The 26,573-nt window shown below is 50.2% G+C and overlaps 1 protein-coding gene across 1 annotated transcript in view; it reads right to left on the bottom strand.

The window, feature by feature from the left end:
- Positions 1-25,144, bottom strand: part of LOC119160954 (uncharacterized) — an 86,489-nt gene extending 61,345 nt beyond the window's left edge. The window contains exon 1 of the mRNA XM_037413235.2: positions 24,870-25,144. Within this exon, the coding sequence (XP_037269132.2) occupies positions 24,870-24,980 (111 nt within the window). The 5' untranslated portion in view covers positions 24,981-25,144. The remainder of the gene's footprint in view (positions 1-24,869) is intronic.
- Positions 25,145-26,573: the final 1,429 nt, after the last annotated feature.

Raw genomic sequence — 26,573 nt, 5'->3', positions numbered from 1 at the left:
TGAGCGCCGCCAACAAGTGGGACGACCCCTCGAAATTAGAGTATGTCCCATTTTATATCAAAGACGTCGCCAGCCTGTGGTTCACAAACCACCGCACTGAATTTATCACTTGGGCCGGTTTCAAGACCACCCTCGCAGCTGTGTTCAATCGCCCCGCAGTGCGCAAGCTGCGTGCTGAGCAGCGCCTACGCAGACGTACACAAAGGCAGGGCGAAAACTTCACAAGCTATATTGAAGATGTAATCGATTTATGCCGGCGCTTCAACCCTGAGACGATTGAACATGACAAGATCAGGCATATCTTGAAAGGCATAGACGATGATGCCTATCAAATGTTGCTGGCAAAGAGCCCAAGTACCGTATCCGAACTTGTGACCTTGTGCCAGAGCTTGGAAGAGATTCGGAAACAACGTGCAGCAGTTCGGAGGTCGACGACTGCAGACGACTCTCTCGCTGCCCTGGCCGTCGGTGGTGACAGCTCCCTGCTGGAGCAGATAAAAGAATATGTACGCGAAGAGGTCGCACGACAGCTTTCATGTCTCTCGTATCTGCCGACCACCGAAGCACCAACGAACCGCCTAACGCCGACAATAAGACAGGCTATTCAGGAGCAGGTCTCCGAGGCGTTGCCATTACCTACGCCTGCCTCTCAACCAACGCCTGTTGCCGCGCCACTGACTTATGCGGCCGTCGCGGCAATGCCTCCTGCATCTCGTCTGCCATTGTATACGCCACAACCTGTGCGACCGTCCACCGCGCCGTTTCCACAGCAACACGCCGGAAATCCTTGGCGCACCGCTGACAACCGGCCTATATGTTACTTTTGCGGAATTCCAGGTCACGTTGCACGTCTATGTCGTCGGCGCTTCACAGTTAACGCACCAAGATATCCTGACTATTCGTTTCGACCTCCATACCACGCGCCTCACGTACCACCTGAAGTTCACGAACGCGATGCGCAAACTGCTTCCGGCGCCCGAACATTCGCTTCTAGACGTTCTACTTCCCGCTCGCCTTCACCTTCACCAAGTCGTCATTCCGTGTCGCCTATGCGTCGACGACCCACCTCCATTGAGACGGAAAACTAACTGCCGCAGCTCCGGAGGCACGAGCTGCGTCATCGTCTAATCGTTCAAGTCCTCGCCTGTCTCCCGCCAATCTTATCGATGTAATCGTCGAAGGTGTACGAACACTCGCACTCATCGATACCGGTGCCGCGATATCTGTGATTAGTGAGAGACTCTGCCGCTCTCTTCGTAAAGTGACGATGCTTTCTCCCGTGGTTTCTCTTAGTACTGCGAGCGCCCAACAAATTGAGCCCGTCGCGTCATGTACAGCAAAAGTTGTGATTCGAGACGTGTTGTACACCATTGAATTTCACGTGTTGGCTTCATGTTCCCACGATGTCATCCTAGGATGGGATTTTTTATCACGTCATCACGCCGTCGTGGACTGCGCTCGGGCCGAAGTGGAGCTGTTACCGTTTGGTGATGCGCCTTCTGTTGATGCGGCCGTATCTAGTGTGGCTAACCTTGTCGTCGCGACGGACATAGACCTTCCTCTTTTCAGCACCCAGTTTGTCCCTGCCTGCTGTGCTTCACTTTCTGACGCTACCGTCCTATTCACGCCATCTGACATCTTCGGTAGCCGCCACCACACATCGCTGCCATTCGCCGTTCTTGAGCTTTGTCAAGACACTACCGGGATATTTATTTCCAATCCCAACTCGTGCCCCCTCAGTTTGCGCCGCAACGAGACGCTCGGCCACATTCAGCTCATCGATGAAGGTACTATCGTGCCTGCCGATTTCTTCGACACCAAGCCGAATATGGAGCTGAACGCGTTGGTTCCTCACTTTGCCTTGAACAGCGTGTCTACCGATGCATTTCACCATTCTATTGACAGCCATCTCGCCCCGGCTCAACGAGAGCAGCTTGTTACCCTGCTGCACGAATTCAAGCGTTCGTTTGACTTTTCCCAAGCAGTGCTAGGAAGAACGAACACCGTTGTGCACACAATTGACACAGGAAAGAGTAGTCCTTTGCGCCAGCGCCCTTATCGTGTGTCACCAGCGGAGCGTCGGGTAATTGCAGAACAAGTAGACGACATGCTACAGCGCGGAGTCATCAAGCCTTCTTGTAGTCCTTGGTCTTCCCCAGTTGTACTCGTCAAAAAAAAAGATGGTTCAGTCCGGTTCTGCGTAGACTACAGGCGCCTAAACAACATTACGAGGAAAGATGTTTACCCTCTTCCCCGCATAGATGACGCTCTCGATTGTCTCCAAGGTGCAGAATTCTTTTCCTCGCTTGACCTTCGCTCGGGTTATTGGCAGGCCCCAATGGCTGAGTCTGATCGTCCAAAAACGGCGTTTGTCACACCGGATGGCCTCTATGAATTTACCGTGATGCCATTCGGACTCTGCAATGCGCCTGCCACATTCGAGCGAATGATGGACAGCATTTTACGTGGTCTCAAATGGAACATTTGCTTGTGCTATCTTGATGACGTTGTGGTTTTTTCACCCGATTTCACTTCGCATCTCACTCGTCTGCGCAAGATTCTACAGTGCCTTACAAACGCCAGGCTTCAGCTTAACCTGAAGAAGTGTCACTTCGGGGCTAAACAACTCACCATACTTGGTCATGTCGTCTCGAAAGCCGGCATTCTTCCCGACCCTGACAAGCTTCGTGCTGTTGCCGAATTTCCTAAGCCGACTACTGTTAAAGAACTACGGAGCTTTGTGGGCCTGTGCTCCTATTTTCGTCGCTTTGTCCGGAACTTTGCCTCCATCATCGCTCCACTTACCAAACTCCTTGCTGGCCCTGCAGATCTTTCGCATTGGACAGCAGCCTGTGACGAATCTTTCGCAACACTGCGCCGACTCCTTACCTCACCACCCGTACTGCGCCATTACGACCCTACTGCGCCAACCGAAGTACACACGGATGCAAGTGGTGTTGGCCTTGGTGCAGTACTCGCGCAACGCAAGCCAGGTTTTACGGAGTATGTGGTCGCCTATGCCAGCCGCGCCCTCACTAAGGCAGAAGCCAACTATTCTGTTACGGAAAAAGAGTGCCTCGCGATTGTGTGGGCGTTAAACAAGTTTCGCCCCTATTTGTACGGCCAAACTTTTGATGTGGTAACTGACCATCACGCACTCTGTTGGTTGGCTTCGCTAAAAGATCCTTCCGGCCGCCTCGGACGTTGGGCACTACGCCTCCAGGAATTCGACATACGCGTCGTCTACCGATCGGGGCGAAAGCACTCTGACGCAGATGCGCTTTCACGATCACCCGTGAAATCCGATGATACGGATATATCAGCCCTGGACCTTCCCCTCTCTGCCGTCAGCGTCACAGACATGCCATCCGAACAGCGCAAGGACCCTTGGATCGCCTCGCTATTGAATATGCTTTCTGACGCATCAACTTCCGGTTACCCGCGTGCTCTTCGCCGCCAAGCAACGCATTTCGCCATACGGGATGGCCTGTTATACCGTCGCAACTATCAAGTGACGGGTCGTAAATGGCTGCTAGTCATACCCAGCCATATGCGGTCTGATATCTGCAAATATTTTCATGCTGAACCGCAACACGCACACGCCGGTGCGCTAAAGACGTATGAGCGGATCCGCCAACGTTACTACTGGCGGGGTATGTACACGTTTGTACGCAAACACATTCGCTCATGTTCCCAGTGTCAGCAGCGCAAGACATTCCCTCATTCACCCGGTCAACTGCAGCCTTTGCCATGTCCTGCACGCCCATTCGACCGTGTTGGGATTGACCTATACGGCGCGCTACCGTGCTCTGTTGGTGGCAATCGATGGGTGATTGTGGCTGCCGACCATCTGACAAGGTACGCCGAAACGGCAGCGCTGCCTTCGGCTGGTGCTCGTGACGTTGCAACCTTCATCTTGCACCGGTTTGTTCTTCGTCATGGTGCACCACGGGAGCTCCTGAGTGACAGAGGACGCGTATTTTTGTCCGAAGTTCTGCAGCAGCTCCTACATTCATGCCGTACGGTACACCGCACATCAACAGCCTATCACCCTCAGACAAACGGCCTAACGGAACGTTTCAACAGAACCCTCGGAGACATGCTCGCTATGTATATTGATTCCGACCACTCCTACTGGGACGTTGTTCTTCCTTTCGTGACGTACGCCTACAATACGGCGATTCAATCAACAACAGGCTTTTCTCCATTTTTTTCTTTTATATGGTCGTGACCCATGCAACATACTCGACACAATTTTGCCATACAATCCTGATGCCTCAGAGTTCAGTCCAGTTTCTGAAATGGCTGAACATGCCGAAGAGTGTCGTCAACTTGCACGGTCCTTCACAGCCGATAACCAAGCCCTCCAAAAAGATCGCCACGACCATGATCTTGTTCAGAATACCTTCCCCGTCGGTTCTCTCGTGTGGCTCCGACTGCCTTTCCACTCTCCTGGACTGACTCCCAAGTTTGCACCGAAGTATACGGGCCCTTACCGCGTCATACAACACCCTTCTTCTGTCACCTATGTGATTGAACCACTCAAACCGTCCACGGACAAGCGCCGCCTTGGTCGTGAGACGGTCCACGTCAGTCGCCTCAAGCCCTGTTACGACCCTCCTGTTCTCTCGTCACCTTGAGTCGCCAGGATGGCTCGTCTTCGTCGCCGGGGCATTGTAGTGGGGAATTCACAAGGCAATGATAGTGGGACCATCGCTGAGTGCGAAGCGCGAGCACGAGCTGTAGACACTGGACTGCCCGAGCATTTGTTCCTGTACCGGCTGTCTGCCTATTATCTGGCGTCGCTAATAAACCCCCTTGCACTATACAGATGCACATTTCTGCGAGTGGTTTTACGTCGGAAACTTGAATATCCGCTAAATTGTCGCAAAATGGAGAACACGACAAAAGGACGCGTCCTGCACAAATGATTCTTGAAAACCATGCATTAGACCCCAAGCGAGCAAGACAATGCATGCCGTGGCCAAAAGCTTAGTTGAGCTTTGTATTCAACGCTAGAAGGTGACAGCCCAATCGTGCCCTGCGTCCATTGTCTTATCAATTGGTAGCCTGGCTTCGTTTCTTGGTGAATGCCTCAACCATGCCGAATCAAGTAAATGTTTGTGCAATTCACATCGGTAATTCAAAGCTAACCTGGAATGCCTCCTGCAAGTACAGCAGCACAGTGTCCCCTACCTTAGAATCACTCTTATTGTGAATCAGTGAGGCGCCCCAACTCATCCGTAAGGCAACCGAAGCTTGCGCAGCTGCTCACTTAGTTAATGATGATGATTAGCTATGGCTAAGCGCTTTCTAATGGGTAACCCTTTGAAACACCCACTCAACGCATAATTCATGTGCTTCGATGCCTGGCAAGATTCTACGCTTGTTTCACACAATATAAAATGCCTACAATATAACATGAAGGGATGCCTCCTACTACATGGCACTCATAGTTTTTTTTTTCTACTAGGTAGTTTCCAGCGATTGCGTGGCTCTGGGGTAAAACACCTACTTGTCACGCAAAAGGTCTGTGTTCAATTGTCACTGATAATGATGATCTTTATTTTCTTTGCATCTTTCTCAATTTTGTGGTCATGGACAATGGTGTTTTCTTTTGTTGTTCACAACTAATGAGGTCGACAGCAGAATTTCTGTGAAACGGCCTTTTTAACATTATTGAGACCAGGCATATTTTTAAACGCAAAACTTTAATAGAGCATATGGTAAATTCAAAAAATACTTCTAGTACCTCTGCACCCTTGTGCTACACAACTTCACTGATGATCCGCTGTCACATGGTGAATTGGCTCAATAAATTTTTACTGTATAGCAATTGTGGACACTTCCGATGTGTTTTTGCCGTGACCGTAATGTTCCGTACAATAGTTTAACGAGATGCAGGAATAAATTCTAGATTGGGCAAGGGCATAAGGGAGCGCTATACACGGTAGACTCCTATTTTCCCTCCACAACCACACCCTTCCCTTTTCGTATAAATAAAGCCTTTCTCCTCCTCGAAACCAATAACATTGCTCTGCTAAGAATATGTTCTACCCGAGGGTAAGAGCGCATGAGCGAAGGCGACGAACGCAACTTAAGCAGAGATGAAACAAGCTGCCCAATAGACATCAGACTCTGCCCAGGAGGCGCTGCAAAAAACACTGTGACCATCGCCTCCATCGACGCGCCGGCCATAATTAGGTAGTGCAAAGGGAGCCGTCTGCAAGCGAACGTGCATAGGCCCTCCTCTTTTGTTGGTCTTGAGGTGCGGTTTTCTTAAAATCGAGGACCTTGCAAGCTTCTTCCTTAAATTGAGCCCCAATTCAGAAAAGTAGAAAGGTCATCAAAACAACCTTCGGGTACAATGCGAGAGATGTTCAAGTTATTTCGGCGTATGTACTGCAACTGGCACTTTAAGAGCAAGCGAGCATTGCAGGGCATCGAGTTCGAGGAAAGCAATACGACGCTCATTCTATCATGCCCAAAAGCGTTAAATTAGACATACACACGATGTCAAAGTGATGAAGTGCATACAAGAGCAATCTATCTTGCGATCAATGGTACGAAGCTCACTTTCTCCGGCACCATAGAGTTAATATAAAGAGTCTGTACATTGTCACGATGAATCACAAGTACTGGGGGTTTATTAAACTATCGAGTAGCTAGCTCTAGGACGATGCATCAGTCGTGCCTGGCTCTCGAGTCTAGAAGAAACACGCGATCTTCTTTATCCCTCCAGATTGAGAGCCGCTCTTGCAGTCGACCCACTACGTGTGGGTGGCATTATCCCCCTTTTCGAAAAAAAAAAAGTCCCAAAAGAGGGAAAGAAAAGTACATAGCACCACTCCGATGTTATCACATAGGAACGTGAAAAAAAAAAAAGAAATTGGAAATTTAGATAAAATAAAGTAGAAACTAAAGAGCATGCCCATATAGAAAAAATCAATTAACGAAGAAGCAAGATCTCAAAAAAAATAAATAACACAAAGAGCAATGTATGGCCAAAAAAAAGTTACGAATGACGCGCAATAAATGGTTTTATGCGCAATACATGAACGACGTCCTGCCTCGGTCGTGTCTTGCTTCGTGCCTGCGATGTTGAGTCCCGAACCGCTTCGTAGTTCACGTCACTAACGCGACGTAAGACTTTAAAAGGGCCAAAGTACCGGCTCAGTAACTTGTCACTAAGGCCACGGCGGCGGACGGGCGTCCACACCCAAACTTGGTCTCCGGGGTTGTAAAACACTTCTCTGTGGCGGGTGTTATAGGGCCGTGCGTATGCCTGCTGTTGCTGGCTGATGTGTAGTCGCACGAGCTGCCGGGCTTCCTCAGCACGCTCTGCGAATTCTTCAGTGTCAGTTGCCAACTCGTGTTCAACTTGACACGGTAGCATAGAGTCCAGCATGGTCTGCACTTCACGGCCGTAAAGAAACCGAAATGGCGTGAATCGCGTGGTCCCTCGCACGGCTGTATTATACGCGAAGGTCACGTAAGGTAAGATCCGGTCCCATGCTTTGTGCTGTAGGTCGATGTACATTGAGATCATGTCTGCGATGGTCTTATTCAGTCACTCGGTAAGTCCGATGGTTTGCGGGTGGTACGCAGTTGTCTTTTGGTGTCTCGTGTTGCTCAGTTAGAAAGCTTCGTCCATAAGCTGCGCCGTGAATGCCGTCCCTCTGTCCGTTATTATACTGGAAGGAGCACCGTGTCGTAACACGATGTGGCGCATGAAAAATTGTGCTACTTCAGAAGACGTGGCTCGTGAGATCGCCTGCGTCTCAGCGTAGCGTGTCAAATAGTCTGTCGCGACGATCACCCATTTGTTGCTGTCCGCACACAGGAGAAATGGCCCGAGAATGTCCATGCGACTTTGTCGAACGGCGTGCAAGGTGCTTCAATGGGCTGAAGCAAACCAACTGGCTTAACAGATGGTTGCTTTCGACGCTGGCATTCCCGACAGCTCTTGACTTACTTCTTGACGCTTGCCGAAAGTCCTGGCCAATAGTACCTCTCGCTCACTCTGGCAAGTGTCCGTGAGTAGCCCAGATAAATCATGGCAAGCGAAGAAGACGTCGTCTCGCTTGTCTCAAGGAACCACCAGGAGTAGGCACGGTTGTTCGAACGAGCGTTCTTCTTGTACACCACACTGTCTCGAAGGCAGAACAATGTCAATGAGCAGAAGAAATTACGTGGTATGATTGTGCCCTGGCCCTCTAAATGATCGATGATAGGACGAATCTCTGCGTAATTTCACTACCAAGCTCAAGTCCGATGAGCTAATGGCGCCCAGGAAGCCTTCATCTTCCTCTGCTTCCTGACTGACAACATGAAGAAGTGCGCGTGACAGTGTGTCAGCGTCTTCATGCTTACGGCCGGACTTGTGGACGATGGTGACGTCAAATTCCTAGAGCCGCAAACTCCACCGTGCTAGCCGTCCTGAAGGGTCGCGCAAGCTTGCCAATCAACAGAGGGCGTGGTGGTCCATCACTATCTCGAAGGGACGACCATAAAGATACGGGTGAAACTTGGTGATTGCTCACACGACTGCGAGGCACTCTTTCTCCGTAGTAGAATAATTCGCCTCGGCACAGGATAGAGAGCGGCTGGCGTAGGCTATCACTCTTTCGATGTCCTCTTGACGATGAACGAGCACTGCACCGAGCCCAACGTTACTAACGTCAGTATGGACCTCCGTGTCAGCATCATCGTCGAAATGAGCGAGAACGGGCGCTGATTGCATGCGCTATCGCAGTTCATCAAAAGCTGCTTGTTGCTCGTTTTCCCAGACAAACGGCATATCATCCCTTGTGAGATGAGTCAGAGGTTCTGCTATCTGTGAAAAGCCGTGAATGAGCCAGCGATAGTAGGCGCACAAACCAAGGAAGCGCCGGACAGCTTTCTTATCGACAGGAGCTGGTAATTCGGCAACAACGGGAAGCTTGTCTGGATCGGGCCGGACTCCTTCGACGCTAACTACATGTCCAAGAAACTTCAGTTCTTCATAGCCGAAGTGGCACTTCTGTGGCTTTAGTGTGAGGTCCGCGGATCAGATAGCCTTCAGCACACTGTGCAGGCAGTGAAGGTGCTGCTCGTACGTGGCAGAGAAGACCACCACATCATCAAGGTAAACAAGACAAGTCTGCCACTTGAGCCCTGTGAGGACAGTGACCATCATTCGCTGGAAAGTTGCCGACGCTGAACACAAGCTGAAAGGGAGTACTCGAAATTGATATAAGCTCTCTGGAGTCACGAAGGCTGTCTTTTCGCGGTCTCACTGATCTACCTCGATTTGCCAGTACCCACTTTTGAGATTGAGAGAAGTGAAATAATGGGCACGACGAAGTCTATTTATCGAATCGTCGATACGTCGCGGCGGGTACACATTCTTTTTGGTCACGTTGTTAAGCTTTCGGTAGTCGTCACAGAAGCGTAGCGACCCGTCCTTCTTTTTGACAAGCACGACTGGAGATGACTACAGGGTGTTGAATGGTTCGATAACGCCATCGTCAAGAATCTCGCGGACTTGCGTACGTATCGCTTCACATTCTTTAGCCGACACACGGTAGGGGTGCGGGTGTATTGGGCGTGTAGACTAGTATAGTGAAGTGGTGGTGTCGGTAAAGTGTGGTGGCACCGTGGTGTTATGTACAACGTGCTCAGAGGCGACGGCAGCGGTGCTTCTCAATTGAGCGGCGGAAAGATGATGATGACGTTGGCGCGAAACCTCACGCATGAAACTGCGGCCTGCTGAAAGGAAGAGGAAGTTTGCGCGAAAGTTTGCACTGCCAATGCACGAGAGGAAAGAAGAGGAAGAAGAGTCGGGGGCAGAACGAGATCGAGCTGGGTGGAGTGCAGATCCTGGGTGTCGCGCGACTGCGGTGTCGGGTTCCGGACCCGACCGCGTGAAGTCAGGCAAGGCCAGGACGCTCCAGCTACCCACGGTGTACTCGGAGGTATGCGGCCTTCCAGGATTCCGGCCGTGACTGTCCAAGGTCACGTCCCAGGTGTTCGTTCCCGCCGTGACTATTCAAGGTCACGTCCCAGCTGTCTAGGCTTTGACTCCAATCCCGAACCACCCGTGGAGGGTGAAACCTTCCGCGTGGTGATCAGCTACTCGAAACGAGCCAGCATCGGCAAGCGGCCGCAGTTCTTGCTAAGGGAGGGGCTACCTCGTCTTCTGCCAAGCATCGCCGTGCTGGTCAGCGCGTGACTACAGCTGCTGAGACATCGCCAGCGTCCGCCGCCTCAACTCACCAAGCCACCGCCACCATCAACGCCACCGGTAACTATTGATTTTTATAAACATTATAGCTGGACAACTCACAGGACATGTTTTTATTTGCCAGCTTAGACTGGGTGTCTGTAGATCGCAATTTCATCTCTTTTTTTTGTTAATTAGGCTTAAAGTTTCTGCTTTTCTTCTCACACCTTAAACGGCTTAGTCATTTTTCAGCTCCGAGGCTTTCCCTCCGAGCAAAAATTTATTAAACAGTAAACTTGCATCACGAATTGACGTCCACGGCAGGATAATGTCGTTTGTTTTTTATCTGGATTGTCGGAGACGGTGCGAACCATGACCAGCACGTGGGAGATACTAGAATTGGCTGAACGCATGGGTCTGAAGGGAACGGAGTTCAGACTGTGGTATGAGGAGCGGATGGAGAGAGAGCGTGAGCAACGGGCTGCAGAGCGAAAGGCGGCGAAAGAAAAACTCGAATTAGAGACACTAGAACTCGAGCGGCGACTCGAGCTTGCGATGGCAAAAAGGGGGCAGCTGGGGATACAGAGGAGTGAACCAGTGGCTGAGGTGTGCTCTGACAGCAGTTACATCACGAATGATTTGAATTTGTGTGAGGCTGACACTGTACCTCGTCATGACCTTTCGCTAGAGAATAAAACTAGGGAAGAGTATGACAGAGAGGTGGGTAGCCAAAAAACTAGGAGACACGGGGAGCTTATTGAAGCACGGGAACGCTTCGTGAGCATGAAGCAAGAATGTTCCATTCAAAGTAAAGGGTGTGTTGAAATCTGCGAGAAGTCAAGCAAACTTCATGTAGAAGTAGGATTGTCTCTGAAGAGCTCCATTGAAGGAGCAGTAAAAGGTCTCCTAGCTACGCCGGTGAATGCCGTAATGAAAGCTCCGATCTAGTTTCTTCCTAATGTTTTGGGCCACCGGATGTAGCAACAGGCCCTACGTACACAGCTTTTCACGATGAATATAATTCGCCCATTCAGAGAGAGGGCTTGAGTTCTCGAGAGATTGTAGATGATGCTGCCATGAGTAAACTGGAGCAAAATGCAGAAAAACTTGTTGAAGAACAGAGAGTAGAGATGCAATGTAGGTCAGCTCTAAGGGGTAATGAGGGTAGGCACGATGACCCAGGCAAAGGGGTTGAAAGTTTTGATGAAAGAGCAAGAAAAAAAGCTGAAGTGATGAAAGGTGAACATGAAGGGAGTAATGGTCCAGCAGATCATTGTACGAGGAAGGATGTCAACTGGTGCTCTCTGGCATCTTCGGTTGAAGAGGTCGCTTCTCTAACGGAGTCTAAATGATTGTCAGCTTACGAGCTCAAGCAAGGCGTTCCTGGGAAGGATAAAGTAATTCAGACGTGGTTGTACTGGCGCGCCTGGAGGCAACGCTGCTGACTGGCATACAGCCATTCCAGCGTGTATGCTTGTAATTTAGAGATTGGTCGTCTGGTGATACACAGCTTTAGGTTCAGACGAGCTTATGGTCGACAATTATTCTCCTGGCGTCAAATTCCTCACTCTTGTTGATTGGTTAGGGCCATTGAATGTCATGTTTGGGATGCTATAACTTAAGCGTCAAGTTTGATTTTCTGGTGGTTTCTCTTAAATCTTGATTGTGGACCACGAAAGGGTGTTTCATGTGAACAGTTGAAGAAGTTACATGCAATGTAACATTGACTTGGCATGCAGTTCTTTTTTGACCTATTACGATATATATGAAAAAAGGTGGTGTACTTATCAGGTTAATTTGGGGATTTTCATTATATGCTACAAGAGTTCATAATTTTTTTTGTTTCGTGTATATATAGTGGTTAGTGAATGTGAACCCTTGGACGATGTAGAGAACTGTGTGAGTGTGTGTTTTAAGTGACTTCATCTAAGAACTGAGCAGCTGTTTTTCGTGCAGAAAAACTTTCCCAGAAAGGGGCCTATTGTAGTGTAGTATAGTGAAGTGGTAGTGTCGGTGAAGTGTGGTGGCACTGTGGTGTTATGTACAACGTGCTCGGAGGCGACGGCACCGGTGCTTCTCAATTGAGCGGCAGAAAGATGATGATGACGGCGCGAAACCTCACGCATGAAACTGCGGCCCGCTGAAAGGAAGAGGAAGTTTGCGCGAAAGGTTGCACTGCCAATGCACGAGAGGGGAGAAGAGGAAGACGAGTCGGGGGCAGAACAAGATCGAGCTGGCTGGAGTGCAGATCCTGGGTGTCGCGCGACTGCGGCATCGGGTTCCGGACCCGACCGCGTGAAGTCAGGCAAGGCCAGGACGCTCTACCCACGGTGCACTCGGAGATACGCGGCCTTCCAGAGTTCCGGCCGTGACTGTCCAAGGTCACGTTCCAGGTGTTCGTTCCCGCCCGTGACTGTTCAAGGTCACGTCCAAGGTGTCCGGGCTTCCGTCTCCTATCCCGAACCACCCGTGGAGGGTGGAACCTTCCGCAAGGTGATCAGCTACTCGAAACGAGCCAGCAGGCAAGCGGCCGCAGTTCTTGATAAGGCAAGGGCTACCTCGTCTTCTGCCAAGCATCGCCGTGCTGGTCAGTGCGCGACTCCAGCTGCTGAGACATCGCCAGCGTCCGCCGCCTCAACTCACCAAGCTACCGCCACCTCCAACGCCACCGGTAACTGTTGATTTTTATAAACATTATAGCTGGACAACTTACAGGACGTGTTTTTATTTGCCAGCTTAGACTGGGTGTCTGTACATCGCAACTTCATCTATTTTTTTATTAATTAGGCTTAGGAAGCAAGGAGTGAGTGAGTAAAAACTTTATTGAACATGTCCGGCGTCATTGAGCGGGGTGGGGCTACAAGCACCCCTGCCTAGGTGACGGCCTCGAGTCCTTGGACCCGGGCGGCATCCTGGGCTTGCCGGACGGCCCACAGTTGATCGGCAAGGTCATGGCTGAGCAGAGCCGCCTCCCATCGCGCCTCGCGGTTCGAGACTGCCATGTCTACCGGGTTCGTAGGGGACTGCTGCGCGTTACCGGTACACTTCCACAGCATGTGCTGCAGCGTCGCTCTGGCTCTGCACGCCTTACACGCGTCGGACGTATAAATGCCTGGGTAGCAGAGGCGGAGGATCACCGGATTCGGGTACGTGTGTGTTTGTAGTTGTCTCCAGGCAACCTGCTGTTTCTTGTTTAGTTTGGCGTGGGGTGATGGATATTTGCATCTGTTCAGTCTGTAGTGTTGCGTGATGTCTCTGAAAGAAGATCGCGTCAGAAGATCGCGCTAGACGATATGGAGGCATTTGCAAGCTGCGAATTGGCGACCGCGAGTTCGAAGCGAGTGCCTACAGAGCGGCTCCGGAGAACACGTCCAAAGGCCTCATCAGGGGCATATCGCTAGACGAAAAGCCGGCGGACGTCGTGAGAAGTCTGGTTAACCACCGCAACCCGAGCGTCCTGCATGCCAAGCGCATGGGAAACACGACCAACGTGATAATCCTTTTCGACGGCTACTATGTGCCTCGTTACGTGAACTACGGCGGGATGGTGATAAGGTGCACTCTTTACAAGAAACATATCGATATGTGCTACGAGTGTGGTCGTCTGGGACACAGGGCCGACGTGTGCCCCAACCCGAACGACAAGAAGTGCCGTGGGTGCGGATGCGGCAACCCGCCCGACGATCATCGGTGCGAGCCAGTGTGCCAACTGTGCGGAAAGGGCCACCTCACCGGAGACCGCAAGTGCAAAGCTAAGTACAAGACACCCTACCTAGTCAAGCGCCGACAGTGGGAACGCAGAATGCGCGAGGAGGCTGAGGCCGCCTACAGCAGTAGCAGCACCGTCAACGACGGGGAGGAGGGCTACGGACGACGCCACGCACCGAGACGACGTCGCGGCAACAGTCGATCGGCTTCGAGGGAGACCCGCGCGTGGAGCCGCACTCGCTCCCGTACTCGTTCTCGAGCCCGCTCTCGCAGCGTCTCCCGACCCCGTTCAGCGAAGCCTCGCAGCACGTCGACGGCCCGAGCCAACCACACAGCTGCAGCCAAAGGCGGAGGAGAGGTTGACCTCCATAAATTGAGGTGGGTGGACGTCGCCTCCGGACGCGCCCAGCGCACCGCTAACGCGAACAGAGACTGCCATTGATAGAAACCCAGATGTAGACAGACGCGGTAGCTCTGCTTACAAACGCAACAGCGAGTCGGAAAGTCTAGTGCAGAAACGATTGGATCAATTCGAATCAATAATCCAAGAACTAAAGCAGGAAAATGCAAGGTTAAGAAACGAAATTGCCACGTTGAAGGGGGAGGCCCCGACAGTTCCCTTTCCTCCTCCTCCTCCAATTAAACCCGTCGCAGCCGACGCGGCTGCTAGTACAGCCGAGAGTGGGGAGGAAGTCATGGAGGCTCGAGACGCGCACCCCGCACCCACCAAACGTAAGGCACTTGACCCGGAACAATTCGACGTCAAATCGCAGAAACGCGAGAAGGAACTCCCCGAACGAGTCGATAGACTCGACGACAAGGTAGACGCGATGATGACCCAACACGCGCAGCAAACCACGCAACTTAACAATGCAATTGCTCAGCAAACCGCACAAACCGAACAGTTGAGCATTGCAATATCTCAGCTCACAAAAATGGTCGCGATGCTTCAAACGCGCATAGACAATATCGAAATGCGACTTCCGGGCGCAGTGGGTCGCCCAGTACGAACGACTGGGAAACCGTACTTTAGGCCGTTACCTGACGAAGAGGCGCAGGATCAGCCGGACGGCAAACCATAACACGTACAGTCACCATGGCTCGACACAAAACCACACAAACACAACGCCCACAACAGCATAACACACAGAGCACGTTCACTATCTGGCAGTGGATCTGCAGGGGGTACAGGAGGAAACGGGCGCTTCTCCAACAATTCTTACGTAGCCGGCAACGACCGGACCTAATACTATTGCAGGAAACCAATGACCCGGTCAAGCTGACGGGGTACAAATCTATAGACGAAGCTGTGACCGCGGGAGCCCCACCGGCCGCTGCAACGCTGGTGCGACGCAACCTCAGGAAGCAAGGAAGAAAAAACTTTATTTGCAAGGGTGTGGGACAGGGGTCATGAGCTTGATGGGTGGGGCCCTAAGTCCAGGGCTCCACTGGCTGCCGCCGCCTGCCTGACGTGACGCAGAAGTGCAAGCTGCACCTCTGGGTCAGAGCTGGCGAGCTGTGCCTCCCATTGCTCGAAAGTATTACGAAGCTTGTACTGACCTAAAAAGGTATCTAAATTTGGTGGTCGTTTTAGGCATCCCCACGAAATGTGGTAGAGCGATGGCGAGCTGCCACACCATGGACACGCATGCCCATACAGATTTGGAAAAATTTTGTGTAATCTTTGAAGATTGGGAAAGACTCCCGTTTGAATTCGGCGGAGGTCAATTGCGTCCTCCTCTTCTAATGATTTGTGGGGGGCGGTGTATTTTTGTCGCATGCCTCGCTGGTTAGCAAGAATTTCACGAGGGGCCATTCTGGATGGGTCGTTATCCTCCTCAATAGCTTCCTGCTGGAGTGTTTCAAAGGGTCGAATGCGCTGTCGAAGCTCTGCTCGGTTCGTGAGCCCTCGAGCACAAGCGTCGGCACTTTCGTTCCCCTCCAGGCCTGCGTGTCCTGGACACCAGATCAGCCTGTATTTGTTCTTCAATCTCCCGCCTAAGAATTTGCTTATTTTTATCGGAAGGCGGCCTTTTAAGAATAAATCGCACGCTTCCTGCGAGTCGGAAATTATAGTTGTCAGCGGCTCATCTCTCTGTTCCTGCGCTTTGATTGCAAAGGCAATAGCAAAGCAATCCGCCTTGGCGATCGAGGACGTGTACAGCGATGCACATGTCACCATGCCGTTGTCGTTGCTAAGTACTGATGCAACTGACCGTTTAAAATTGTACCTCGAAGCGTTCACATACAAAACATTTGATTTGTTTTTTAATGTTTTTCGGAGCCATCGCACTCCCTCCTCTCGGCGCTTTCTGTTTGTTTTTACGTCCATGTTCTTGGGCAGCGGTGAGATCGAGACATTGCTGCGGACAGATCCGGGATTTCTACAAGAACCTCGTCCAGGTTCTAGGGGTATGGCAGAAAGCCCACCCTAGCAAGTATCTCTCTCCCCGCTTTCGTTTGACTTAGACGGTATTTCTGCGCAGTCAGTACTGCTGTCTTTAGCTCAGGGTATGTATTATATATACTGAGGTCCAAAAGCTTTTGGGTTGGTGTGCTCACCGGTAGCCCTATGGCCACTTTGTAGGCGCCCCTAATTATAGACTAGATAGTTTCTTCTTCTGATTTGTTTAACATGTGGAAAGGTAGACTATACGTAACCTTACAGAGTACAAGTGCCTGTACTAATCTAGTTGTGTCTCCTTCCTTCATTCCCTGTTTGTGGTATGTTATTCTATAGATCATTCGCGCAACTTGTTTCGTGGCTGATTTTAATATGTTTATTGTATGGTTCGCTCGTCCATTACTTTGAACCCAGTAACCCAGAATACGTGCGACGGTCACCTCACGTACTTTGGCACCTTCAATGTGTATCTCGATGCTTCCGTTACTTTTGTATCTTTTTCCATGTACCCTGATAATTTCAGATTTTTCTGGGGCACAGCTGAGCCCGCTTGCCTTCGCAAAGTTTTCAACTGCTGTTGCAGCCTCTTGAAGTGTCTGCTCTTTGTTAGCCAGGGATCCGCGCGTTGCCCATAGGGTGATATCATCCGCATAGAGAGTGTATCCTAACTGCGGAACTTCATCCAGAGCTCGCGTGAGTCGTAACATGGCGATATTAAAGAGCAGGGGAGAGAGGATGGCTCCTTGAGGGGTACCTTTGTTTGGCATCTCAAAGGCGTCTGACGTGACTTGTGCTACGCTTATCGAAGCCTGCCTTTCTGTGAGGAATGCCTTGATGTAATTGTAGGTGTTTGTCCCACATCCGATGTTGTTTAATTCTGTTAAGATGGCTTTATGCGAGATATTGCCGCATGCTCCTTTTAAATCAAGGGCTAGTATTAGATGTTCTCCTCCTGTAGGTATATAGCTCAAAACTTCCTCTTGTATTAGGAGAAATGCGTCTTGTGTGGAGAGGCCATTGCGGAAACATAGCATAGTGGCTGGAAAAAGGCCGTTGTCCTCTATAAGGTTTTGGAGCAGATTATGAATAACCCTTTCGAAAAGCTTTCCCATGCATGACGTCAAAGATATGGGCCTGAGTGCCTGCAGGGATGGCTTCTTCCCGGGTTTCGGTATCGTAATAATTTTGGCTACTTTCCATTCCTCGGGCATCTTCTCTTTGAGCCAATAGTTGTCATTAAAATGGTTTGTCAGTGCCTCTATAACATTATCGCTGAGGTTCCTTATCATTGCATTTGTGATTTGATATGAACCAGGGGCAGAATTTCTCTTGGCTGCTTGGGCAGCCGCAAAGACCTCTTCCTTGGTGATTGGGGCGTCGAGTCTCTCGTTTTTCGCACCAGTGTACTGCATTTCAATACTGCAACTATCGGTATTCTGTCCTATGTATCTGTTCTTAAGTGCTTGCATCAACTCCTCCTCTGTGCCCGGAAAATCATGCATTATTCGTTCTAGTGTTCTGTTCGTGGCCGATTTTGATTTTTCGGGGTCAAGCATGTTCCTTAGGATGGCCAAAGTTTTTGCAGTGCTCAAAGTGTACTGTAGTGAACTAAAGAACTGGATCCAACCCTCAGTTGCAATTTTGTTAGCGTATTGATTTGCCTCCTCTCCTAAAGCAGCGATTTTGCGGAGAAGGTTTTGGTTGAGTCGCTGGTTTTTCCACCTTTTCAGCATACGCCGCCTGCTCTCCCACAGGTGGAGCAGGTGCCTGTCGACTGCAGGAGTCTCTGCTGTTCTTGCGATACGTTTAGATGTTTGTTTGTGAACTGAGATTATGTACTCTGACCATTCCCCAATCGACTCCGGTACAGAGTCGGGTGGGGGATCACGTCATCTGTATCTTTCCCAGTAAGTGATCACCACGTCTCCTATGACCCTGCGTAGTTTTGGAGTTGAGAGGGAAATACTGATTATGTAGTGATCGCTGCCGAGATTCTCTTCCAGGTTTGTTCAGTTAGCGTCGTTAACATTACGTGTGAATGTCAGATCTGGGAACGTGTCTCGAATAACGTTGCTACCCAGCCTCGTAGGTGTTGTGGGTAGAGTAATTAGGCTCAATCCTAGTTTGGATATGACGTGTTCGAGACGTGTTCCTTTAGGGGAATTTCTCGAATAACCCTATGTGGTGCTGGGTGCGTTAGAGTCGCCCAATACCACAAGTCGATCTTTCGCCCGTGCAATACCGACGACATTTTTAAGCAAAGCACCAAAGTCCTCGTGTTTCTCTTTGGGAGGGCTGTATATATTTAATATTAAAGTTTTCACTTTGCCTCTCTTCAGAGGAAGGACGGTGATTATCTGATGATTTATCTGCAAGCTTTCTATGTGCTCAACCTTAGCTGCAATACTTTTGCTGACCAGCGAGGCTACGCGAGGATAATTTGGATCTTGTAAACAATAATATCCCTGCAGTTTTACCATCTTGGGCCCAACCTCCAGCAGGCATATTACGTCTAGCTGAATTGGTACCGAGTTCATGTAATTTTGGAGTGCTGCGGCGAGCTTGTGAAAAGTGCGACAGTTCCACTGCTGAATCTCTAAATGTTCTACACTTTTTGTATTATTTTTGGCCATGCTGCATGGTCGTATCCATGCTGTCACGGCCCGCTTTGGATAGTTTGCCAATAACTGGGGCGGACAGACAGCGTTTGTTTAGTGCCCTCTGCAAGCCTCCCACAGCATCGTTAACATACTGCCTCTGAATTTTCACTTCTTCTACAACAAACGTTTTCATTTCCGCCACGAAATCAACTAGAAGTTTATGTAAAGTAGCTATGCTTTCCCTGTTCGCTTGAACCTGCGTCTGCACTTGCTTTACTAGTTCACTGCTTTCTGATTGAGTAGCGAACGAGTTTTTGTCTATCGTTTTCTCGTTCGTTTCTCTGCTGTCCTTCATGTCGGCTAGACGCTCTCGCGCCTCTTTATTGCCCTCGGTGGGGTTGCCTACCGACCCTGGGTTTTGTATTTTCTTAATTGCATTTTCTAATTTGCTTTCCATTGAAGAGATGGCCAGTTTATACTCTTTCCGCTCCGCAGCCATTTGATTTCTAAGCTGTTTAATTTCTCGTGTTAATCTTTAGTTCTCCTCTAGAATTATCCTATACTGGGGGCTATCATTTACCGGAACATTGGGAGGCACTGGACTCGCCCAGCTCACCTTGTTTGGTTGGTTGTTTTGTACGTCCTCCATACTAAGGCCAGTGGTTGATGCTGCTGCTTCTTCCTTCCTGGCATGGGCGGAGCTTGTTTCCCAGCTGCTGCTCGGTGTTTTCTTCAAGTTTGGCTTGCCAGGAGCCTCCGCAGGCTTGTTGATGTTTTGCTGTTGTGGGGTCTTTGATGTTGGTCTCGATCTTGATCGTGATCTGGAGCTGGATCTAGATGTCTGCCGCTTCTGGAGCGTCGCTTCTTCTCGGTCTAAGCTGAACCAACGAGGAGGTTTCTGCTGGTGTTGTTCAAGTTGCGGGAAATCCTTCTCGCCGTAGGTACACTCTGTCTTCGAGGCATCTCCACTCGCGATTTTCGGGGAGCCACATTTTTCAGTTTCTTTCTGCACGATTTGTCTCCAGTAGCGTGCTCTTCGCCGCATATGGCGCAGTTCAGGGCACATTCGTGTCCTTGAGTAGGATCACACGTCCCACACTTAGAGCACACGTTGGCGTTCGGAGTCGGGCACACATCAGTTCGGTGTCCAGTTGCTCGACAAATCTTGCAAACCTGTACGGTAGGCTTGTATGGATAGCAGATCGCCTCTGCACGCATAAAATATACACACCTGGGGAGCACGTACCCGTAAAAGCTATTATTGCTGACTTCGAAGAGCCCAGCATCCTGGCTCTCTCTATCTTCACCTCTTGTGTCCGTATTTGTAGGTTTTCCATCAGGTCGGCCTGAGTGGTTCTAGGCGATAGTCCGTGAACCATGCCTCGCACCAGGTCTTCTGGGTCGGCCACGTACGCATTGAAGGGGTGAATCCGTCCTCTGATTTTAAATTGGTTGATCTCTCTCAGCCTGCCCGCCACTTGTTCGTGTGGCGTGGACAATATTATGATGTTCGATCCGGGGTGGACCCGCAGAAAAAAACTTTTTCCTCGAAAGCTGTTCCGGCAGGCCTCTATCACTGCCATAGAGAACTCTAATCCAGAGATTTTTCACTGTGAGGCCCTTGTGCGGTCTCAGGATAACTTTTTTATGTCTTCCTTAGGAAGGGGCATCGGACCTCGGCGTTTTCTGCGCTAGAACTCCCGCTTGACTTGGCTGTCCAGTGCTGCGTCGACAGGCGGATGGGCTGCTGACTTTTCGTTTTTCTTCTCTAGTCCCTTCTCGGGTTCTTTCTGGCTTTGTTTATGGTTCTTTTTTCTTCTGCGGGAAAGGACGGTGTGCCAGCCGTCCCCCGTCCAAGTAAGAGCCACACCCGCATCGTCATCGTTCTTGTTATCGAGAGACGCTGCGCTGGGCGCTCGCGCGTCGCTACTTGGTTCCTCACTTGACAGGACGCTACTCGCTTCGTTCGGTTGATTCTCCGACACCAGAGATGCGCCGGGAGGTTCTTCATCGACGTACATCTAGACAAAGAATTTCTAGGCGTCCTTATGCATGCATGCTCAGTAGATACAGGGGAATGGGCCGACCTCCGTTTTCTCCTGCGCAAGGCGTATAGTCCGAAAGGGAGGTTAAATGGCACTCACCATCGACTTCTAAATCGGTTAGAAAATTTCGGAGAAATTCGGTCGGATGGTGTTGAGCCAGTCGACGCACACACACCCGTCGCCGTCCCAGCGCCGCCGACCAACGCCGGTGATACAGTGAGCTGCGTTCGTGCACGTCGTGTCTTCGAATGTTGATTGTTTCTCGTGAAACTGGTCCAGGTCCCAGAATTTGGTGTCCTTCGAATCCTCGCAACTTCACGAAAAAGATTACGCACACTTCAAGTAGACTTGAATCAAATTTCCGCCTGAAAGCGTTTCATAAAGCGGAGAGCGATGTGAGCACGTCATCACCGCCCTGGGCCACCTAGCGGAATCTATTAGGCTTAAAGTTTCTACTTTTCTTTTCACACCTTAAATGGCTTTGTCATTTCTTAGCTCCCAGGCTTTCCCTCCGAGCAACAATTTATTAAACAGTAAACCTGCATCACAGGATGTGAGTTCTCGTACGTGATGATCCCGTGTTGAATGATGGACGTCTGGCGAATCTTTGAACAATTTGCGAAGCAAGACCTGAACTTGAACAAGAGCGCTCGCAGCACAGTCTGGTTATCGGTGGACAGATCAGGATTGACGTCAATGTGTCTGCGGTATCCACTAGTTCTGACGTGAGACAGTTGGTTACGTTTGCCACTTCGTGGGCAAACGCTATCGAAGTGCCATGGAAAAGGAGTCGATGCTCGTTGCTAAAGGTGCGAGGAATTCAGATCGGCCATCACGAATGTGTATTACACTTCTGGCTACACAGATTCCTTGCTGCAGGAGGTGTTCTAAATTTGTCTCGGCCTCCACATTGCCATTGCTGAAACCACAGCTAGTTACGTCGACTAGAACACTTGCTCATGGAGGAAGAGTCACGCTGTGTTCAGAAATGCGGAGTACGTCGACACGCCTTCCGTCATCCTGCACGTTGATTGCTTGCTAGGCTGAGAATGTAATGCGGCGCTCTTGCAGGTCAATGATAGCTCCATTTTCCTGTAGAAAGTCAACTCCCAGAATGACGTCACGGGAGCATTCACGTAGAACAAGGAAGCTTGCTAAGAATGTATACCGTTGAATCTGTACTCTGTTGTGCAGGCACCCAGTGAAGCAAAGACATGTCCACCAGCTGTCTGAATCTGCGAGTTATGCCACGGCGTGATTACTTTATTCAGCTGCCTTGTCAGTTTCCTGCTCAGTATAGAATAGTCTGCACCGGTTTCCTCTAATGCATTAACTACACAACCATCAATTGTCACTGCTATGTCGAGTGAAAGTCGGCTATCCTTTGCAGCAGCAGGTGACGTCGGACCAATTCCTGTACGGTTCTGGGTCAATAGGAGGTCTTCTGCGCTTCGACGTTCAGCGACACCGCCCCCAGACGTCGCCTCGGCTAGTTTTTTGGCGGTGGCTGGGAGATCGTGCGGTAGAATACCGCTGGGGCGTTGATGAAAATCACCTCGGTGATGGCGACATTAGTGCATGCTGCTGGGAGAGGTAGTTTTCGATGTCGCGTGGTCTCTGGCCGTAACGTGGTGGCGGCGAGTACGCAGAGAAGCCGCGAAGCCCAAGACGACGATATGGGCACTGGCGGTACAAGTGATCAGCTTCTCCGCAGTGGAAGCTTAGAGGTCGGCGATCAGGTGTGCGCCAAACATCAGATTTCCGAGGAGACGTGTGCCGATTGTCGATGTATTGGATTGGTTGCACCGAACGATGGACGGCAGAAGCGCCGGGGACAAAGGGCAAGGGTGGTGGCGTGCACGTGCCTTCGTAGTACGATATGTGCTGCGCTGACTGGAGTGAAACAGCAGGAACAGGATGCACGAACAATGGCGGCGATGCAGCAGGGCGTTTCAAGGCTTCCGCGTAGGTTCTCTCAGGGCGGTATTCAGCAGGAGGTGGCGCAGCTGTATCAGGAGGCAAGGTATCCCGGAGGGCCTGGTGCAGCTCATCCTTGATCACAGTTGCAATAGAGCTAACCATAGGATGAGGTGTTACACCAGCCTTTTGCGACTCTTCACGTACTATATTCACGTCGTGCTTCCCGTGCCGGTTGGCGAGGTTTGCAACGAAGCGCTGGCGATGTTTGTCGACAGGGTGGGAGCAGTATCCTCGACTTCCGGAAGCAACCCCCTAATTCGGCGGCTAGTTGATGCACGGGAGTATTGACTGGTACTGGACTCGTACTACGGCTTTCTGGGGGGGGTCTGCAGCATCCGTGAGACTACCCAGCACCTCCACCAGTTTGTAACGATGAATCACAAGTACTGAAGATTTATTACACCACCGAGTAGCTAGCTCTGGGACGATGCGTCAGTCGTGGCTGGCTCTCGAGTCTAGAAGAAACACACAATGTTTTTTTTCCCTCCAGATTGAGAGCCGCTCTTGCAGTCAACCCACTATGTGTGGGTGGCAATATTAACTCTATGTCTGCCACGAATCACGCTGGAGAATTTCGCCAATGCAGTTACATTATCCATCGATCTCTCGCTTTCTATGCGTTGAACTGTTGCTCGAATGTTATGTTGACGGTTGTCTTTGCTTTGGATCTAGTGCAAATGGGAATACATGCATGTCCACTTTCTCGGTGTACAATGAAAGGCAAAACCGAGGTCTATATAGCTCCAAGATAGCTTCAGCAATCGTAGAGACCAACGGCAAGAAAAAAACTGATTGTGGTCACAATCATTTTACGATTTATCTGTACATTTTCGCATGCCGAAACTTGGAGCCCTCAAAGCCCTAAGGCGCACTGCTGTGCAACTTCAGGTTATCGGTGGTCGAGGCGTGTGCGATGTCTATTGTCCGCGTCACCTAGTTGTCTACAGCTTCACGACGCGCACGTGCGTTCTTGCGAGTGAACCAGCAAGCACTTCACGGCAGTTCAGTGATACGTCCGACTAGCAGAGAGAATTTCGTACCTTTTTTTCTAAGTTTTCAATACACAAAGATACCTATTATTTAGCTCAATTGTTGCTTTGTATTCTGTAGTTGCACCTGATTGCGCAGCAAACTCTGCAATGGAGTCAGGCTTTGCACTACTCAAAATTGCGTCGACAAGTGGCGCTAGGTGTCCGCAAAAATCCCGTGTTTGACGTCTATACCCGTGGCACGGAGGGCGCATGCATTCAGATCCACCCGCCTACTAGGGCTGCCATCGATTGCTTGAGAGGCGGCGAAGAAATGACGCACCCATCTTGAATGAGCATGATGCCACACCGGGGTGTGGGGGTGACTACAGCAGCAACTATGAACTTCGATAAGAAGAGCACGGTCGATCGCGAAGAGACTGCGCGAAAACCACTTTTCTCCTTGGAGCGGCTGTCTTCTCTTGCACCAGCGCTTTATAGAGCTACGCGGTATCGAATCGAAACGAGTTAGCTACTAAATTTACTTTTCTTGTAGTATTGCATTTCGATGTTATCACATTCAGTACTTAATTCACCCTGGCGGTGAAACTCATAACAATCTCTACAAGGAGCATAACAAGCTGCAACACTCGACATCTTATCTCGTAGTTTTGTCTATTCTATAATGCTGCTCACAGCGCCTGCGATTAATTTCATTCGTGAACAAGCATCGATGCCACCACGTTTGAGAAACTTCCCCAGAATTGCAATAACATGCATTGGCAACAAATTCCGATAGTAGTCGCTGTCAAGGAAATCTTTCGAGCAGAGAACTGCGGTTAGCAATGTACTGCCCTTTTAGAAGGGTTGAAGTTACTTCATTTCACAGCAGCCATCTACTGGACAGCTTGTTTTTAGATTTTTCTTGTTTTTTTTTACTGTGCGTGAAACACTACTTACTCGGAGTCGGCCGCCGGTGCTGGCACAGCCGTACGCAGAGCAAGAGCCAGGCATGGTGATACTGCGGGATAAGTTCTCGGTGAAGCAACCGTTCTTTGAAGAGTAAACCATACATGTAGCCTTGGGACGTTGATTATTCAGAGTAAGCCGGGCGACCAGCGCGGAAAACCAGAACACGGTGACGATACGAACGCCCGGGACGTGCCATCTTCGCGACCACGTTCATGACGGCTCGGCGGAGGCACAGCAAAACAAACCACCTCGATCGAAACCAACCAAGCAGAAAACTAACTTTTTCGCGGTCAGTAACAAACAGAAATATGGCAGTGGCGCTACTCGCATAGGGCTGGTTGGCTCTAGCCACGGCCCAAGCGAAGTTTGTTTTTTGCGTTTTCGGGTCTCGTAAAGAATGAAACAGCAAATAAAACTAAAAATTATAAAGCCATGTGAATGCTATACATGTTAATGCAGTAACAATAAAGCATGTTAAAGTGGTTGGCAGAACTGAGGCGCAAACGTGTTCGCCAAACACACCGCGTTAGTAGAGGCGGGTACGGCGCCCAGTGCTGCATCGTCTGCTCAGCTGCACGCGCGGGCGGCGCAGCTGCACACGTTTTGTACCATAGTCATGGTAGCTCCTAAAAAATTGCCTCCAAAATTTTTCTTGCCTGCCAAATGAGCATGAAACGCCTATCATTTATGGCGGCGTCACCTACGTAGGGTGAGGGTCTTTGTACTTAGCTTTTAAAATTGGCAACCATGGCGCTTGCTAATCTCAGAGGCGAATAAACTTACTTAAAATGTACTGATGGGCTTATGATGAGCCATGATTTCTTATGAAGCAGCGCACAAAAAGACACAAAGGCGCACGTGAAAGTGCAAAGACGCGCAAACACAATAATCACCACCAGGCGTGCAAACCAAGGAGGAAAAAAAAAATGCTGGAGTGGAAATGATTGCGCAGAAGTGAAGCCGTTCCTCTGGCAAGATGGCGATTAAAAACGAAGCGTTTCCCTCGAACGCCCAACGAGTTTAATATGGAAACTTTTCTGGGTCACATAAAGCTCCAAGTGTGTCTTACAGTTACTAGTTTTCCTTAGTGAGCCTCTAATTGGAGGCAAAGTTCTTTAAAGATTCAGTTATCCATACTCGTTTCTGTGTGTAATTTCGTCGGGAACAACCATCTTTTAATATAGAACTGACGTAGCATATACATAACATATCAAAACCACTTGATCTTTAAGTAAGCACTATGAGAAAAAAAAGCATGTTTCCGCCATCTTGGCAGAGGCAAAAGCTGGCTTCACTTATGCCGGCAAGGCGTTGCGGGAGCTTCCACTCCAGCAATTTTTTCTTTAATCCTCCTTGGTGCAAACATCACAACTCCTGATCCTGCCACCGCCGGGTCGCTTCAGGAAGGCGGCCAACCAAGCAGCAGCAGAGAACATTATTAGAGTGTACTAGAAGTGTTGAGTGGCGTGACCGCACCTCGCCGCCTGATGCCTTCCGCCTTGCCCGTAGCGGCAGCGATGCAGTCGAATAGTACTGAAATAGCTGCGTGCCGCGCGCAGGAACTGCTATGCACTCCGGCTTCTTCGGTGCGCCTTTTGATGCAGATTTCTCCGTACCTGCCCATCATTCATGTCTAGCACATGATGTGATAACCCTTGAAGTATGACACGCCAATCTACTGAATTTGAGCTC

The sequence above is a fragment of the Rhipicephalus microplus genome, chromosome 3, assembly GCF_043290135.1.
Source record: "Rhipicephalus microplus isolate Deutch F79 chromosome 3, USDA_Rmic, whole genome shotgun sequence".
Taxonomy (NCBI): domain Eukaryota; kingdom Metazoa; phylum Arthropoda; class Arachnida; order Ixodida; family Ixodidae; genus Rhipicephalus; species Rhipicephalus microplus.
The sequence above is the reverse complement of the archived record's forward strand: the minus strand, read 5'-3'. Positions and strand labels throughout refer to the sequence as shown.